This window comes from Fundulus heteroclitus, chromosome 10, assembly GCF_011125445.2.
Source record: "Fundulus heteroclitus isolate FHET01 chromosome 10, MU-UCD_Fhet_4.1, whole genome shotgun sequence".
NCBI lineage: Eukaryota > Metazoa > Chordata > Actinopteri > Cyprinodontiformes > Fundulidae > Fundulus > Fundulus heteroclitus.
In genome coordinates this window covers 17,584,248-17,604,468 of record NC_046370.1, presented here as the reverse complement: position 1 = coordinate 17,604,468, position 20,221 = coordinate 17,584,248, and the positions used below count along the sequence as shown (strand labels likewise).

The 20,221-nt window shown below is 38.4% G+C and overlaps 1 protein-coding gene across 2 annotated transcripts in view; it reads right to left on the bottom strand.

Moving 5' to 3' along the window:
- Window positions 1-1,479, bottom strand: part of etv4 (ETS variant transcription factor 4) — a 44,929-nt gene extending 43,450 nt beyond the window's left edge. The window contains exons 1-3 of one of the 2 annotated variants that reach the window (XM_012879485.3): window positions 1,242-1,479; window positions 628-718; window positions 436-483 (exon numbers count right to left, since the gene is read on the bottom strand). In XM_012879485.3, coding sequence (XP_012734939.2) covers window positions 436-483; window positions 628-718; window positions 1,242-1,298 — 196 coding nt within the window. In that variant the 5' untranslated portion in view covers window positions 1,299-1,479. The remainder of the gene's footprint in view (window positions 1-435; window positions 484-627; window positions 719-1,241) is intronic. The other variant, XM_012879484.3, reaches the window with a different exon arrangement.
- Between the last annotated feature and the right edge of the window lie 18,742 nt (window positions 1,480-20,221).

Here is a 20,221-nt window from a genome sequence, read left to right as displayed (position 1 = left end):
ATATATATATATATACACATACATACATACATACACACACACACACACACACACAGTTACGTGTACACATAAGTTCCATTAAATTGCAGATAAATATAAATACAATGCATAAGATTACAATTTAGAATGTACATTTTAAATTCTTTTGAACCAAATTCAAAGGTAGGCTAAATTTTCATAGAATAGCTAAAAATATAAGGTTACTGTAGATGGATTCTGTGTGAGAAGTCTTAGTTTGCGTATGCATACACAGGCTGGCCATGTGTGTGCGTGTTGCGTCTGAAAATATCAGCTTCCTAACAAGACTCAGATAAAGTTTAGACCCAGTAAATTTTAGGGACCACTTCCAATCCTTCAGGTTTCTGTGTTTAATGTTTAATCAGTCAGCATGGTTGCCACAATAGGCACAGGTAAAAAGACACCAAGAGGTCTCACCTTCTGTAAGCCATGTCTCTTGTAGTTGGCTTAAGTCCTGGAAGAGGTCTGAGTGGAAACAGAACAAAAAGGCAAGAGTGAATATTCACCATAGAACAACAGAAAACAACTGGGGTTCACTTTCTGCCATCGTTTTAGCCACTGTAAAAACACGCGTCAAATCCAAACCCATTGGGTTTCTCCCTCCTTTACCTTCGGATTCCTGAGGGGGTAATTCTGTGTCCATGAATTTCCTTTTTGCTGCCATCAACAGTCTATTTAGGGGCCCATTTCCTTGCGACTTCTGCAAAAGCAATAGATGTTAACAGAATCCAGCAGGGCACTTCAACAACATCAGTGTCAAAACAGTTCACGGCAATCCTTCACAGCTCTTCAGTTGGGCAGCAGCCAACAATTGTGCACATCTGACCGGGAAATGTCATGAAAACGCATAAAGCAATAATGTTTTGCGATGCATATTATGAAAAAAAAAAAAAAAGATTTACCATGCGTAGCCCATAGGAAAACAACGCATGGGTCAGCAAGAGGCACTATTTGACCAAAGTCGTAATTTGGATCAAACTAAACCAACAAAGGAACTCGACAATCACTTTTAAATGAACACAGGCGCAACTTTGTGGAGGTTCTTTTCTTTCCTGGCGGTTGTAATCAGGGCAGACAAACACTTTTTTCCCCCTATCGCAAACCAAAACTCGTGCAGAGAGCGACGCAGTCGGGAATAAAGCCGCGGCAAGCAGCGACGCAAGGCTTTTAAAAACGAAAACGACAAATAAAGCAACAACAAAAAAGCGCTGGGTCATACGTACATTTGCTAAAGGGTAAGGCACTTGCTGGTCCAAATATCCGTCCATCTTATAATCCATCCGTTTAACCGTTTGCGGTCATTTGCGCGGAGTTGGAGTGGGATCCACGCAGGCTGCAGGGACGAGGAGGGAGCGCTGTTTGTGAATGGAGCTGCGTGGAGGCTGCATGCATAATGAGCTCCATTCACAAAAAATGCCGAGGGGAAGTGATGGCGAGTGATTACCCAGCGGGCTGCGGCCCTCTTTACAAATCTCTTTTGTGCACGTGTGAGTGTGCGCGCGAGCGCGCAGTTGCTCGCACAAGCAAATAAACAACCACTTTTTCCCCGCATTCATTGATCAAATATACCGACATTTGCTTTTGGCCGCGCTGCAAATCGCTTTTATAATAGTGTAAAGAACACGGAGTGATTTTATTTGCCTTTCGCGAACACTTTTTAAAAACATGTTTTTTTTTTTTTCTTGCCACGTCTGCCCGGTTTTCCAACACAAACACACAGTCAAGTCCTGAAACTGTGAAGGGAAACAGATGTTGCGTTTGCGTCTAGACCCCCCATTCCCCCCTACTTTATGTGACTTTAGATGAGCTTTTGGTGGGACTGATTTAAAAGTGTGGAGTGAGCTGTTATTTCTGCAGCAGATCTAATTTTGGTGAGACTCGCTCGTCCAGCTCGGCTCCACTGGACGTCTGTGATTGGTGGGTTTCCTCTCAAGGGCTCGAATTTCTCGCTTTTGTCCGGTTGAATTCACCGACTCTTGAATGAAGTCTCGGTTCCCTCTGCGAGCCAATCAGGCAGCTGATCGTCGGGCTCCTAGCAACGTTGGGCGGAGCTCCCACTCAAGCAGCCAATCAGCTCTGAGCAGACTGTGGGCTTTTTTTTCTACTGGATTTTCCAGTTGTTTTTCATTCACAAAAAAGGAAGAAGGGAGAAGGAAAAAAAAAAGTCCATTCATAAAAACTTGTCCTGGCATGAATGTCTTGACATGTTTTGCTTTTTTTTTGCCTTTGGCTGGGAAAACTCCTGTTGTTCACCTGCTTTCATGTCTCTTGCTCTGTAGTTATGACAAGCTGTGATCAGAACTTTGGAAGTTAAACAAGCTCTCAGCGTATTTCAAAAATGAGCATTAAAACCAACATCTATAAGGACAGGAATGTGCATTCTCCCATTTTTGTGGATTAAGTCTACCTCACAAGGAAACCACAGCATTTTAAATGCTTAGGGGCGGTTCTTGGATGAAAGGGGCCCAGGACAAGTCCTTCCTTCTACCCCCAATCCCCCGTATCTCAGATCACCAAAGATAAACCGAGAAAATACAGAAAGAGTGCCATATATATAAAGAAACACTTTTAGAATGATATTTTCGTCAATTAAGGGGGAAAACATGCATGTAAACCTATCAGGCTGTATGCAAAACAGTAATCTTGTGTCATGATTTAGGTTTTTCTTTGTTTATTTTGGACTTTTCTTGGATCAGCCACATTGAACTGCAAGTGAAAACACTTAAAAAATGGTAAATGTAGCGCTTCACACTACATCCGGTCATTCAACAGTTCTCTCACACGCTGACGGTGGTGAGCTACATTGAGGTCACAGCTGCCCTGGGGCCGACTGACAGGAGCGAGCCAACAGGTCTGACCACCAACAGCAGGCACCATGGGAAACAACGACTGAGATGGCTGGAGCAGCCGCCCACCGGTTACAGGTTGAACTCCTAGCCCTTGTGTCACTGTCGCCCCAAAAGGGTTTTACACAACAGGGCTGGGAAATAGTTGGTGCTTCTTGTGGGGTGGCAATCAGGACATCTCCAGACAGTTTATTATTATTATTATTATTATTATTATTATTATTATTATTATTATTATTTTAAAAATGATCTTTTCATCCTTAAAAAGGATCTCTTCACCAGTCCATAGTTTTATTTTGTTTCAAATTACTCAGACTTTTCTAATTTGCTGTCAATTAAGTTTTGTCAACCGAAAAAAAAAAACAAAAAAAAAAACAGACAAATAATCATTATACATCCCAATCAAATGTGTCTTTTTCATTAAACCCATCCGTCAGGTAGCAGTGTGCGGCACCCGGGGAGCATTCTGGGCTAAGGGTCTTGCTCAGGAACCCAGAGTGGCAGTCTGTGAGATTCGAACCAGGGAACTTACTATCTCTCCAGCTGCCACATGCCCTGGTAAATAAAATAAATGTTGACACTTACTGGACCTTGTCAGAATCAGAATCACAGTACTTTGTTACTTCCCAGAAGGAAGTGTACCCCCCCACTTCCAACCACCCACTCTTTTCATGGCACCAACAAGAGGCCCAGAGTTCAGATTGGATTTGTGTTGAGTTACAGCGGTGAACGAGATTCAAAGATATTTCATGAAGCACGTTAGGAACATCTGTATCTTCTTCCTCCCCTCTCATCTGCACTGTACAGGTTACTTCCTGTTTAATGATATCTAGATGCCCATTTAGATGTGCATAACAGGCTATAAATATTGAATCAGGTCTGCTCTTTACAACTAATGCTGATAAGTTTCAATATAGTGAGAGGCAGGCTTAAAAAATTTCATTACGGTTGTTTGTAGCACTCTTGAAAACCATGTTATCCCCACACAAGCTCATGTGAAAGTTTTAAAGCAATGTCTTGATTACTTTCAAACTTATGTTGAGAACTCCAGAAAAACAAACAACAACAAAAACCACACAGTTTCCAAATGACAAATTCCTTTACAATATGAAGACAAAGCAGATATAAAAAGAAACCTGGACCTGTGTGAAAAGTATTCACCCTGTTGATTCATAAATTAACTGTGATTAAACACATTCTTTAGAAAGCTTTCATTTCCATTACACCAAGAAATAACCTAAATAGGACATGTCTATTATCATGAAGTAGGTCATAATATCTCAAAAAGCAACTCATCTGGAGAAGCTCAAAGACAATGTTACTGGCATCTATCGGTCTGAAATTAATTAAAAAAAGCCATTGTTAATGCTTTGGGACTCCAGCGAATCACAATGAGAGCCATTATCCACAAACAAGGACAATATGGAACAGGGGAGTAGCGGGCCTTCCGAAATAAGTCCAAAAGTGCATCAGGAAAACTCCTCCAGGATGTCTTGGTGATCTCCAAAATTCTTCAGCCAATATTCTTGGAATTGATGAGACAAAAGTGGAGCTTTTTGAAAAGGGGATTTATTTCATCGCATGTGACATAAAACAAATACAGCATGCAGGAATGACAATCAGCTTTACTTGCCACAGGTATGTGTACACATATGAGGAATATGACTCTGGATTGTACAATGTACAATTGTGCATGTGCTTACTTATCTAATCACGCAATAACACAGTAATAATAATAAAAAAAAATCAAACATAATATGCATTATAGAAAACACATATGAACACATTATAAACAAACTGAGACAGCAATGCAACGGTGCAATGAACAGAGTGCAAAGGATACAGAAGTAAAATAGTTCCATTGTGATAATTATGTACATGTCGGAGGTGGAAGTGATGTTCAGATGCACATACACATACAAACATACATTTCCACAATACTACCAGTGCAAAAAAATGGTGGATTAAATGAGTATAAATATATGGTATTATGAACATGAGGTAAGTGGTTTTGGTATGCAGTATATACAATATGATAACACGAGCCGTGAAAATGAACCACACTTTTGTGAGTCAGCAGTTCATTAAATTGATGGCTTGTCTGAAGAAACTATTTCTGAGTCTATTGGTTTCAGCGTTCAGTGCTCTGTAGCGCAGAAAAAAGAACATCATAACAAAATTCTAACACAGCAATCTTTTTGTAATTGTCTAGAGGTTTTTCAGGAACCAGCGGACTTGCCATAATTGACGCAACCTTAAATTTTGTTCTCTAGCTAGAGATCCTGAAGGACAGTGTCTGTCCATCAGTTTGTTACCTTAAGGTCAAGTGCACCTGGGTTATGCAGAAGGACAATGATTTAAAGAATCCCACAAAATTTGCTTCTGATGAGCTAAAAAAAAAAAGACAAAGGCTGCATTTGAAAAGGTTTAATTGGTAAGGACTCTTTAGCCAAAGTGGAAGTGCGTCAGTAAGGAAGGAGGTAGGAAAAGTTGCCTGTCTGCTTCCTATCATAGTTCCTTTAACATAGGAAGCTCGCAATGTTACTTACTAACTTCCCACGATAGTGTTCTTACTGTTGATCATCAAAGGTCATGGAACGGGAGCTAAAAGCTATAATTGGAACTTCAGATGCAGCCAAAATGAAGGCCTAGTCAAAGGTCAAAGTTAAATCTGATTAAGATGCTGATCTGGCGCTGTGGCCCAGTAACCTATGGTCAGGTTGACTTCAATAGTTTTTTGCACTGAAAAACATGAATCCTTTTCAATGTTCCATAGTGCATGCAGTTGAGCCAAGCAGTAAGGTGATGCCAAGAGGGATTTCCAACCTGAAAGACGCCGAGACCATAAACAAATATAAAGCATTAAAACACCATCAGAAACATCCATAAAAGCTGGTCAGTGATTATTAGAACACTTTGTTTGATATAATGGAAATTAAGATTTTTACTTTGATTACTGAAGAAGATATAAACGATTTTCAATCCAGATTTTCTTGAAATTTAAAGAAGAAATAACTTATTTAAAAATATTTACTCCTCTTATGTGTCATTGTCATTTCAGAGATGACCATCTCAGAAATAAACTTTTGGATATAATAATGGATATAATAATAACTTGATATTAAGCATATAGATTTTTTTTTTTGTACATTGCTCCTGTCCTATACCTTTTTAACATGAGATCCGTTTTATCATTTCAAACTTTGCTGCAAACTTTAGCTTTAGCTTAAAGAACTCAAATGAGCAAACCTCAGGAACATTCTGCTTGGGTATCTGAACATTATTTCAGGTTAATCAGATGCTCTTTAACTGATACGCAAGCGTGTAGACCAATCACAGGATGTTTTCATGTAAGGGTGTCCACACCTATGCAACCAGTTTACTGGAGCTTCTTTATTTTAAGTTTTTCTTCGTTTCAGAACCTCTGTTTGTTTTTCAGGGCTAGGGTTAACTTCCAAATAGGGTTGAAATGTGAGTTCACTTTTCTCTCACATACTGCGATTCTGGGTCCCTGAGCGAGACCCTTAGCCCAGAATGCTCCCTGGGTGCCACACAGTGCCACTTTTCCCCACTTTTTGAGGGGGAAAAAATCTACCATTTTCAGGTTTTTTTTCCATCCACAAAACACGGCCTTTTAGAAGCCTGTTCACTTTTCAGATGCACTGTAAATATTTTAACCGTGTGTAAAAAAAGGAGGTTTTCACTGGCATTCTTCTATGTCTTGTTGCTTTAGTCGACTTAAACCAAAGACAATGCAGCCACCTAAAATGCGGATAAACCTAAATTACATTCGAGTCAACATTATGTGAGTCAAACCGAATGAAGGTTTGAACCAAAGCTGCCAGCATGAGATTATGTATTTGTTAGGAGCAAGCAGAAAGCAAATACATGTAAAATACTTATAGAGTTATATGCTGCCATGCTAACAACACCATGTTGCTACAAGTCACTCAAGATTTATAACATCTTTAGAGCATTTAGGATGAATTGTAAAAGTGAAGACCATTGGCAGTGGCTATTGATCGATTCTCATGTATTTCATTTACAGAACACACTCACACACACGCACACACACACACACACACACACACACACACACACACACACACACACACACACACACACACACACACACACACACACACACAAGTGCTGGAAAGCATTGTGAAATCTATTGTAATAGTCATCCACCTCTGAGTCTAATATAGCTTCGTCAGCAGCGAGATAAGTACTGACAGAGACAGACGGGAGACGTTTTAAGACCAGTGCAGCGCTGTGGAGTGGACTCAAAGTGCTTATTGATCTAAGCTGGCTGTGCTTGATGGATGGGTGAAATGTTATTATAGCCTCAATCGTTGTAGTTATGGACAGACACAGTGCTGAAATGGAGGCAAGATGTGGAGACACTCAGAAAGCATAAAATACTTTCAAAAATAAAAGACAAGTTAAATGAGAAGTGGATGGAAAGACGCACATACTAGTGAGAGGAAGATAAAATGTGGGGAGAAGAGAGACTTGTGAGGCAAGGCGTCTTTGGGGGAGGATGTTGTGAGGATGGCCTGTCGACAACACCTCTTGGATTCTGTTCTCCTCCTCTCTGTTTGAAGAGTTTAGTCTTTGTTTCTCCTCCCATTCCATTGCCGATGGTGACTGACAAAGAAATAAGGATTCTTGATGATACAAGGACTGATGATACAAATTTATTGTAAGCATAATGCATACACTTACCAATCACATCCATAATAGTTGATATCTAAAAGAAAGATTAACAATTAGAAATGCATCACCCAGTGATTCTGTGGACAAATTTTGATCGCCGACTTTCTAAAGCTGAGACCTGCTGAAACTGCATTCCTATTTTACCTTTAAAAACTATAAATGACATTCAAAATACTGTATTTTCTGCTTTACAAATTTTGTGCTGTCTTTACAATTAATTTTTATTTGTTAAAGCAAAAATTGAATCATCTCAAAAACAGGGGCATGTCACAGAGCTTTCTCTATCCACATCACTTATCACCTACACATTTTTCTAAATAAAACCAAACTAAAATTAATTACAAACGAGATCACATCTCACTAATTTTCCTTCCTTCTTTGCATGCCTCAAAACAAAATCCTACCGCAGTGTTAAAAGAAACACCATTATTTTCAGCAGAATCTAAATAAAATTAAAGAAAGTTTTGCTCTTATTTACTGTCAAATGTGTTCAATTATTAGATAATCTAGTCATTTCTTATAACTATGAACTACCCTGATGGAGCTTTCCTCATTATATGTATTAAAACAAGAAGTGATGTCACACTGTGTGTGTGTGTGTGAGAGAGAGAGAGAGAGAGAGAGAGAGAGAGAGAGAGAGAGAGAGAGAGAGAGAAAGAGAGAGAGAGAGAGAGAGAGAGAGAGAGAGAGAGAGAGAGAGAGAGAGAGAGAGAGAGAGAGAGAGAGAGAGAGAGAGAGAGAGCAGTAGGTTTTACACAGTTCTGCAGGAAATAAGATTTTATTTCTATTATAATACTATGACAAAATGCTTGTACAAAATTCTTGTTTTTGAAATGAACTAGAGGTATTTGTTCCAAAAACATTCCACCCTGGAGGGAGAACAGTTCCATTAAATCACTAAAGGGCAAACATTTCTGTGGCTTGCATGTCTGTCTGACCACAAATTAACATTTCAAAGTTTTAAATTGTCTGCATGAACTCCAAGAAGCAACACAGTTGATTCTTCGTACTGTGTCAAAATAATACTTTTTCTATGGGAAACATTTCCCTTCTCAGTTAGCTTTGAAATTCTTTTTACAAATGTCTTTTGTTATATGGTTTGGGATAAATGTTTTTTTTTCTCCCATATCCATTAAAACAGATAATGTTTTCCTGTTTTATTTGGCATTCTTTTTACCTGTATTTTCTTTAAACACACCAAACTCTGTCAGGATATCTGACTTGTTTGGAATTTGGTGTGAGCGAGGAGGACCAGGACCAATGGGAAAATTCCTCCCAATAAAAACACTGGTGTTAAACAATAGAGCAGAAGTCTCACATGCCCTTGTCTCTTTCATGTATCAGTGCCCACAAACAAGTTATGTATAGTGTCTTTTTCAAGATGACCAAAAATATCTAACGCCTCTGTGAAAGTTCCCAACAATCTCACATCTCTGTTGCCAAATCTGGACCCCCAGGGCTGTTCAATGTCCTGCCTGCAGTGTGAAACACAAAGTGGCCGGTTTACATCCAGGACAGTATTTCCTAAGTGAACAATGCACCTCTCAAAATAAACCGCAGTCAAAATAGAGTCTGTACTGTTTGTTGCGCGATTTTCTTCTCAAACGCTTCCTCTAAAGGTCAACCTGCATTATTTGAACTCGCGACCTTCCTGGAAAGATTCCTCTAGTCACGCTGCTGAAACACACAATATGATGTTGCTCCTCAAAGATTTGCTCTAAGTACACATGCTTTAGTGCATTACAGAATTAACATTTCACATTTTTTTTTCACTTTATAATCACAAACCCTCAAGGAATTTTGTTCAGATTTAATGTAGTAGAGGAACACGAAGTAGTGCTTGATTGTAACATGGAAGGAAAATATCACAAGACGCAAAACAATCCTGTACGATAAAGATATTTAAAAGGTTGGGGTGCATTTGTAATCAGCAATGCTGACATTAGATTATTTTTGTCTTTTCGTTAGTAAGTCTACTCATAGAAAAAAAGTAATTTAGGTGTTTCACAAGTATGACTTCTTGGTCTATTTACCTTTTCCCCAAAGAATGTGATTATTTTAAAGAAAGTAGCGCAGGATTTTGAAATGGAAGGAAAATGATATCTAGTTGTACAAACTCTTATAAATAAAAATATAATAAGTTGATGTCTCCCTGAATCACTACTTTAAAATAGAGTCTCATTTTACCACAATTACAATTGTAAATCTTTTGAAATACATTACCGTGAAAAAAATATTTGCCCCATACAAATTTCTCCTCTTTTTATTCCAAAAACACTTTTCACAATTAGATAAAGATAAGATGGCTAAATACAACAAACGTTTTAATTAATGATTATAGTTATCGAATAAGCTTTCCAAATGACCATCTTTGCACAACTAGAAGCTGAAATGTTTGCTCATTCTTCTTTACAAATTTGCTCAAGGTCAAACAGACTGGATGGAAAGCATCGGTGAGGTTCGGACACCTTTGCAAGGCACTGTAGCCATAGTGGGCGCTACGACTGCAGACTTTTTGCTTTTTAGATCAAAGCGTAATGTGGGTAGTTTAGACATTATTGTAGAATTTGATTTATAGGTCCCAGTAATAGAATTTGGACACTGAAGCAAACAAGCAGAGTTACTTCCATTCATGCTCCATCCTGTATGTTCCTGAAGTCTGGCAGTCACATTCACTCCTTGAGAAGCTGCATTCGCCTCTGTTGGGGGAAGAGGGGGGTGGTCGTGAAAGGAGAAAAGAAAACTGAAAGAGATCTTTAAAATACGAAAGTGGCAGTTTCATGTTTAATGCATGCCTATACACATGTGTGCATTTGTACACATGTCCTCCTTCTTTGCCCATGTGTGTTAGAAAACCCTCCCAAGGTCGCTCTCCTCATTCCCTCATCACACTGCACCGTTGCTGGGATTCCTGCCTGTGTAAAGCCATAGACCAGAAATGTCACTGCTGGCATGTGATGTGAGCTGGTGCGCCAAACCAAGCGTGCCTCCTGGCCACCTGCGGCCCAGCCTCCTCTACTGCAGACACTGGCTTGCTTGTTTGTTCACCAACCATTCCTTTGCCATTCCGCTCCTAAGTCAGTCTGTCTGGCCTGCCCTGGGCCTGTGAAAGATCAATCAGGTGAACACAATAGCATTTATAGGGGTGTTTTTGACTGGTGGCCCTGTGGAAGAGTAGCTGCGGTGCAGCTGCAGTGGCCCAGTGGAGCTGCCAGAAACACAAACACAAAGCTGACTCAAAACTCCGTCCAAAAGACGTACAAACACGAGCTAACATACGGTTTTACAGTCAAAGCACTGAATGGGCTTGCTATTTAAAAGTTTTATCCAGTTATACTTTAGCTGGGATTTATCGAAAGAAAAAGCCTTTATGCCAAATAAAGAAGCAACAGTGTTTTTTAATTAAGCTAGTTAGGTTGAATTTTGGAGCCAATTTGTAGATACAATTGGCCTGTCTTTATGTTAATTGTACCTTATTGTTTTGAATAGTGCCTTGAGATTGTATGTATTGTGAATCTGAGCTATAAAAATTGAATTGAACTGAAAATAATGATATCACAACCAAATTGATAGGATTTGAGTCAAGACTCTCTTCAACCATTGAGATTTGTACACTGATCAGACCCAGATTCTTTATAGAAATTGTCCAGAAAGTTTACTGTTTTTGAGTTTACCTACATTTAATGATTTCATATATATATATATATATATATATATATATATATATATATATATATATATATATATATATATATATATATATATATATATATAAGGAAGTTATACACCTTTAATGAAGAAATCTTACATTATCATTTTCAAAGGAATTGGTAACTGATCTGTACGATGCTTTATGATTTGTAGAGTGACCCAGCATGGCCAACAACCCAGTTGTCTTTGGCAGACAGACACCTGCGAAGGTCCACACAAATGTGCATGTATTCGTGTTTAGATACTGTGATATAAAGGAGTCCTCTTTGGTAAACCAAAGGAACAGCTTGGAGACTGAAGAGGGTTGGGAGAGCTGGTTTTTGGTTCCAAAAGTTGGATGGCTGTTAAAAAGACACAGAGAAGCTTTGTTGACATCTCTGTCTTCCCTTCTCTCACTAACTGCTCACACAGTGGCAGTTTTGAGTAAACCATCCTATTGTTGGGGCCTGCACCCTCTTAACCCACATTTCCATTTATATCCCATTTTCCACTTCATTTCCATACTAATTTCAGAGGACATAAAAAGCCAGTGTTATGTCATTTATAGTGATGCAGCTGGTTTGTCTATCCTTAAAAGGGGAAAACCAGTGATATAGCCCTTAGGGCATGGCCTCCCTTCATCAAAACTGCCTCTGTTGATTCAAAGGCAGGACGTGTTGATGGTTGGCCCATTTGGCAAACTGATGACAAAGATGGCTATTATGGGGTTGACTTGATGCCACAGTTAGCACTAATTTGTAAAAGCAAAAACCAGATTAATAGCAAGTTATTTTAGCCTCTTTTGGACATTTTCTGTTGAAGTTTCACGGCACTGCAAAACTTTATCGGTATGTTTTCTTGTTCAATTTAGATGGACTTCTCCTTGTAATGACTTCAGGCCTTGTAAAGTCTGTGGTGTTACCAGTTTCTCCAGGTTTTCTCAACAGACCACACACAACACTGTTTGAAGGACACAGATAAATAGATGGCTGAATTTAGCTTGCGTTGCTGTAAAGCTACTATGTACGATAATTTAAGGTCACTTAGCAAAACCCCATATGTATTGCTATGGTGAATTTATTAGTTTCTGAGTACAACACTTAGAATACCTTACAACAATCAATTTAATTTAATGGGTTTGCAGCAATCCCTCATACTGAGCATGCATGAAGCGACAGCGGAGAGGAAAACTCCCCTTTAACAGAGAGGAAAACCTCCAGCAAAACCAGGCTCAGTGTGAACGGTTATCTGCCTTGACAGACTGGAGGTTAGAGTAGACAGAGCAGAGATACAAAAAGCACAGAAGCCCCCTTTAATCCAGGACTCCTTTCTATGTTAAATCATAATGGCAGATGATAATAATCATCTTTATTGTCATTGCGACATCTGTCTTCCCTGGATGGTGTCACAGCTAACAGAACGCCAGACCAGGTGTACCAACTATGAAGAGAAAAAACAAAGAACAAAAAGTTTTAAGTTGAAATACCAACAGACAAAGCAAATTGGAGATCAGTAGAAGAACTCAGCAGGGTGAGAAAAATAGACCCTGATGTCCTCTGGCAGCCTGAGCCTATAGCAGCATGACTATAGAGATAGCTCAGGGTAACCTAAGCCACTCTAAGTATAAGCTTTGTCAAAAAAGGAAGGTTTCAAGCCTAGTCTTAAAAGTAGACAGGGTATCTGCCTCACGGACAAAAACTGGGAGTTGGTTCCACAGGAGAGGAGGCTGATAACTAAAAGATCTGCTTCCCATTCTACTTTTAGAGACTCTAGGAACCACCATTAGATCTGCAGTCTGAGAGTGAAGTGCTGTATTAGGAACATATGGGGTAATCAAATATTTGATATATGATGGAGCTTGACTATTAAATGCTTTATACATTAGAAGGAGAGAAGTCTATTCTTGATTTAACAGGAAGCCAATGAAGGGAAGCTAAAATAGGAGAAATATGATATCTCTTGTTAATCATCAGAGCTCTTGTTGCAGCATTTTGAATCAGCTTTAGGCTTTGAACTGCATTTTGTGGACTTCCTGATAGTAAATAATCACAATAGTCCAGTCTTGAAGTAACAAATGCATACACTAGTTTTTCAGTATCACTCCTGGACAAACTATTTCAAATTTTGGTAATATTCCGGAGGTGAAAACAAGAAACCCTAGAAACCTGTTTAATATGGGATTTAAATATCATGCCTTGGTCAAAAATAACACCAAGGTGTTTTACTTCATTACCAGAGGCCAAGGTAATGCCATCCATACTAAGTGCTTGATTAAGACGTTCATTTTATGAGGACTCTGGTCCAAAGATGACAATTTCTGTCTTGTCATAATTTAAAAGCAGGAAATTTAAAGTCATCCAGGTTTTGATGTCATCAGTACATGCCTGTAGTAGAAGTAATTGATTGGATTCATCAGGATTTATGGATAAATATAACTGAGTGTCATCAGCATAACAGTGGAAATTAATACCATGCTATCTGATAATTTTACCAGTCAGAAACATATATATATATAATAAAGAGAATTGGACCAAGGACTGTGCCCTATGGTACTCCACAAGTGACCCCAGAGTTTGAAGATTTATCATCAATATGAACAAAGTGGAATCTGTCAAACCAACCTATTGGTTTTCCCCTTTATTCCCTACAGTATGTTCAAGTCTTTCTATGAGAATACTGTGATCGACTGTATCTAATGCAGCACTGAGATGTAACAGAACACATACTGACACAAGTCCATTATTTGAGGCCATGAGCCTCAGACCATATATTTTTTACTGAAGAATTTTATCTCATCTGCCATAATACATGATGGTACTAACATAACAACTGTATAAGAAACCCTTGTTCTGAAACCTTGCATTTACCATATCCATTTTCAGAAATTTACCAAGAAAAGAAAAATCCAATTTAACAATGAAATCACAATTGTTGGTGTTGGTTGGATTCTGTGTTCTTTAATCTGCTTACAAATCTTAATTTACAATTTGGGGTTTGCCTTAGTTTAGCCTGCTGGTGTTGCCCTCTCTCTAATAACAGAGTTACTGATGTGGCCCTTTGGGAAAATGAATTACCTACCCCTGTGGTAAACCTTGTTCATAAACCAGAAGGAGGGGTTGGAAAGTGGTTTGGGAAAACTCCCAAACTTTCTGGATTCATTGTTTCTGTCTTGTCCAAAATTATTGTTGACTTGGGCTGATTGCCAGTAATTTGGTCTATTCATTAGCCTACTACTGTTAGGCAAAATATAAGCTGAATGGTTCTATAAGCAATGTGATTGTGATCCATCATGAAAGGTCCTTTCCTCACATCCATTTTTGGTCATATAATTCAGTGAAGTGAGTCAATGGTAAATTCTTGTGTGTCTGGTTAAGAGGAATGATCACATTAAAACTCATTAGAACTACAAATCAGGAGTAATTCTCTGCACCAGTACAATAGTTTACTATTGCGTCAATGTGGCCTGCCTAAGTTGATGCTGGATGCACTATTGAATTAATAAAGTCAATCACATAATTAGTATTGTGTGACCCGTGGTGTACCAAACCTTGCACTCCACCAAGCTTGTGCTTTCCATGGCGCAGAGCAAAACTGTTTTTTGCTCTCAAGACACATCATGCCCTCTGAATGTAGAGGATGGATCATACATAGTCACGAATACTTGGTGGGCTAGCTGTTGTTTAAAAATGTTATACTTAAAGTTATCTATCTATCTATCTATCTATCTATCTATCTATCTATCTATCTATCTATCTATCTATCTATCTATCTATCTATCTATCTATCTATCTATCTATCTATCTATCTTGAAAGATTGTATAACAAGATTAACCATTTTATTCATCAAAATCTACTGTCAACCCCTAAAGGTCAGATCTTAGAGGCACCTCTGCATAACTTGACAACATAAAATTGTGGTAGAAATATAAAAACATTGATTGACTTGAATCCTTTTGGTCTATCCTTTGGAATACCAGGAAGACCAAACCTAATTTGATGCCAGTGATATAGGTAAATGGCCAGTTTTGAGTTAGGAGAAGTGAAACATGTGATTTGATGGTGAAGTTAAATAAAGAGTCAAGGAGTAATCAAGGATATTGATGCATTTACTTCTCAGAGAAAAGTCAAATAACATTTTCTAATAAATTTTTGACAGAAATTTTGTCAGATCTCTGGTGGCACTATAAAATAACTGAAACTGATCGCTAGTGTATTTCACAGCTATTATTTCAGTATTTTTCCATTATTTTTAGGTCAAAGTAGTAAAACTGCTAACTACAATAATATGCTAACCTGGCCAGCCAGATCGATACTGTGCAGCACTCTAAGTTCTGCACATTAACAATCTAGGACTGCTCCTATCAAAACTGTTTGGGGAAAGGAGGGACATTCAACAGAACTTTCCGAGCTGATTGGGCAAAGCGACATCTAGTGCCCGCCTACCAAAGTTTGGTATTAGCCAATGACGGTATCAAATGAAAAAGTAAGCAGCACGCGTCATGAATGACCACAAGAAGGTAAGCTAGTCAAGGCACTTCTTGCTGTTCTATCAAAGATGGAATTGTGGATTCTTGAAAAAAACAACAGATAGCATCAGCTACGCATGCATCCTGTAGCACCAGAATGTCCCGCCTTAAACCACAATACTGCAACGTGATTGGTCCAAACCTTTTTTGGTATGGACACAAACGGTTGAAGTCGGAGCAGTGCAAGATAGATTCTTGTGTGTTTGTGAATGGACAAATTCAGCAAGAATTAATCTTGCAGGCAAGGTTACTAATATGCAGGTTCTTTAAAGTGTAGCTGTTACAAAAAAAAAAGTAGGGAGATCCAGTCTGAATTACCACTGGTATACTAAAATTACATTTTTGTCTGAATTTCTAAATATTCACAGAATATACATTCCACACATAGAGTTGAACATTTTGTTCAATGTGCCGTAGCGTTGAACTATGTTCCTAAGAATGAGACGAGACAAGATGAAACTATACTTTTTGGGAAAACCGAGAAACCCTCAATTTTTTTAACCAATACCAAAAACTGATTTAAAATATCTGTCTAAAAATGTTGGTTCCAGGTTTGAATTCTCTAAGTACTGTGGTTTTTAAGCTTTAAAGCCTAGAAGGTGGTGCTGATACCAACAAGGTTTTAAATTTCTCTTTTTTTCATGTTCTCAAAGTGAGGGTCGCCCCATATCACACACTGTGTTTAATTTAATCTGTTCAGTATGAAAGTGTTCTGATCGGTATGGAAAAAAAATATTTTGCATCTCAGCTACTCTGACAAATACAATGGTTTAAAAAAGGGTGGGTATGTATCTTCAAATGCTAATTCTGATACCAACCTAATGATAACTTATCATATTCTTGTTGCCACTAAATGTTTGGAAGCTGACAGAGATCATCAGGGTGTCAGATCTGAACCATGTCAGACAGTCCTGTACTTACACATCATCTAATCAGAAGGGAGAGCTTCAACATACCGCACTGACTGCCAAAGCAAAACATGGAAGGTGACCCTTTGCATCTGTAATAACAAGCTGGTTTCCTACATGTACAGAATACTTGACCCCGCATGCTGTCTTTGAAGTTAGCAAGAGGGCATCTGTGACTGGCACCTGTGCCATCCTACCATCTGGGACTTTACTGGGCCAAGAACATCAATGGTTGCCTTTGAAGTAGTCCACATTGATCATGGTGCAGGAGCAGTGATGACATAGTTTATCTTCCATTACCATAAGCTTTGTCCTTGGGGGTGCTAATGCCTCTGGGGTTTTGTGATGTTACCTTGATGATTCCTTTGAGAGGATTATTTTCATTAGCCCTTCATGAGTTTCTTTTTTTTTTTGCTGTTGCCCTACAAACATGCACATACACACACACTCACTCACAGTGAAAACAAAGCTCTACAATTACATCTAAAAAAACTGAATATCACAAGAAATTTTCAATATTTCATGTCATTTACAGTAATTAAAAAAGTGGAACTAATTTTTAAAACTGATTCATTACTAAAAAAATCGCAAATAGATCTTACGGTTACAAATAAACCAGAGTGTATGCTTACAACATATAATCTTATGACAGGAATATCTTATCATAATTTGACCTTTATTTTAAGAAACAGCTGCAATTTTCCCCGTAATGTTCAATCCCTAAAAACAAAACATAATGTAAAACAAAAAAAATGACATGCCTCATCTTGAAAATTAAATGTGCAGTATTGTCTGGGAGCCTATATAGCAAATACTGGATTTAAAATAATATAATGTAATGTATTGACAAATACTGTATCACAAATGATTAAAAAGTATACAAAGCATTTAAAAGTGAGGAAAAAAAACTGTCAGTCATTGCCTTTGATTACTTGTAAAATTTGTCTACTAATGAAACAGAGAGATCTTGCCCATAAAAAGGAAATCTCAACAGGACGATATACTGATAATGCCATTTTAAAAGCCTCAGACATAAGGTAACGATTGTAGGAGCAAACCCGAAATTCAGCCGGACAAAAGTCACATCAAGGGGTTTATTGGAAAAAAAGCAAAAACAGACCAGGAGAGCACATAGACAAACTGAAAAAAACATGGCGGCAGGGCACGAGCGAGGAGATGTGAAGTGCTGTGAAATAATGAGAGAGGATGTGTGATATGACGATCTGGCAACGAGTGGGTCAGAGGGGCCGGTATATGAAGGCAGGTGTACAGGTGAGCAGAGTTGGAACTAATTAGTGACTGCAGGTGGAAATGGTCTGGACAGATGATTGGGCTGACTGGAGACTGAAGTGTGGACAGGAAGGTGACAGGGGCTGTTTGCTAAGGAGAGTCGAAACTAATTAGTCCAGAACAAAGCAAACAAAAAACTAAATCATGACACATAAACTAACAAAATTGAATTCCAGAAAAGAAGCTGGACCCCTTACACAATTAAATGTTGATGGTAAATAGATTTCTGACTATATGGGAATTGCTACTTCCCTCAATACTTATTTTGTGACATCATTTGAACAAATCAGAGCAGAGCAGATTGAGATAACATCAGGTCCATTGGAAAAAAAATCTCTATCTAACAAATTGATTATAATTGTACTAAACAAATAATCAGTCAACTTATTTTCTTTAAAGCACAGGGTGAATTCGGACTAGACTCAGTTTTTGTTAGAAAGCACAGGAATTCACTGTCTGGTCCCTTAACTCACCTGATTAATCTGTCAATTACTCGTGAGAAATTTCGACAAAAACTAAAATAAGGATTTATCAGACCATTTTTTAAAGCTGGAGACCCGACCCAAGATTGTAACTACTGACCAAACTGTATTGTTCTGATTTTTTCAAAGGTAGTAGAAAAAATGGTGCCAAACCAATTAATTGACTATCTCGAATATATTAATTACATCCCAAACAGTTTGGCTTTAGACCTAAATATTCAACAGAAATTGCTAGTTGTTACCTAACAGACACAATTTAAAGCCATCTGGATAATGTAAATGTTGTTGGAGCAGTATTTTTAGACCTTCGTGAGACCTTCAACACTGTCAATCACAGTATCCTTCTACATAAATTAAAACAGCTATATTTTTTCCAAAGAAACTTTAAGCTGATTTACATTATACCTGGAGTCAAGGACACAGTGTTTACAAATTAACAACACCATATCTGTGCCCCAGGAATATAAAATGGGAATCCTACAAGGTTCTTATTCTGGGCCTCATATTATTCTGTCTTTACATAAATGACCTCCCGGCGATCTGTACTGGAGTGGAGTGCAAGCTGTATGCCGATGACACTGTTATTTATGCCTCAGCAAAGACTCCAGAGAAAGCTGCAGAGCTGCTAAGCAGGGGAAATGGTCAAGGTTTCTTAGTGGATGAAAGATAAGTATGTAAACATAGCTAGTGGCACCGAAAAATTTTATCTTATAAAAGATCAATAAAAACTGATGTTTGAAACAAAAAGTCCATACAAATTAACAATGTTAATTTGTATGGACTCAATAATTGGTTGGACATCTTTTAGTGTGAAATACTGCATCACTGGGGTGCGGCATGGAGGCAATCAGCCTGTGGTTCTGCTAAATTGTGATGGAAGCCCAGGTTGCTATCATACTGAACCTTAGGTCAATCTGCATCATTGGGTCCTGTGTCTAGATTCTCTATGGGGTGATTAAGAGGAAGACGAGGCCAGGTGTGGAGGTCAGGTGTATTTGCTGGCCAATCAAGCACAGCAACACCATGGTCAATGAGAAAGCTTTCTTTTGTTTCTTTTTTTTTATACCTTAGACAGTGTGAGCAGGGCCAATCCCTGCTAAGAGATGAAATCTTCTTTTTCATAAAGCTTACCAGCAGAAGCATTTATGAAGTGCTCTAAAATTTCCTGGCAGATGGCTGCGTTGACTGTAAACTTCAGAACACAAAGTGGATCCACACCAGTAGATGACGCAGGTACTCAAGATCATCAATGGCTCTAGAAACTTCAGGGAATATGGTATTCTGTGCCACTTGTTCTCCAGACTCTGGGACCTTGATTTCCAAAGGAAATGCATATTTACGTTTATCTGAAAAGAGGACTTTGGACCACTGAGCAACAGTCCAGTTCCTTTTGTCTTTAGCCCAGGTAGGACGTTTCTGATGTTGTCTCTGAGTCAGTAGTGGCTCTTGATGCTCTAACTCCAGCCTCAGTCCTCTCATGTGAAATTAACCCAAATTGATGACTTGGTTAGCTTGACAATCCTTTCAAAGCTGTGGTAATGCCTGTTGTTGGTGCACAATTTCCTACTACACATTTTACTTCCACTTATTTTATTTTTTTAATATGCTTAGGCACAGCACTTTGTGGGCATCCAGAATCTTTAGTAAAGAATTCTCGTGGCTTAAAAAACATAATACAAAGGAAGGACTTTCAGATTATCTTTGTAAAATCATACTGCAGCATTTGACACCATTGTTTAAGC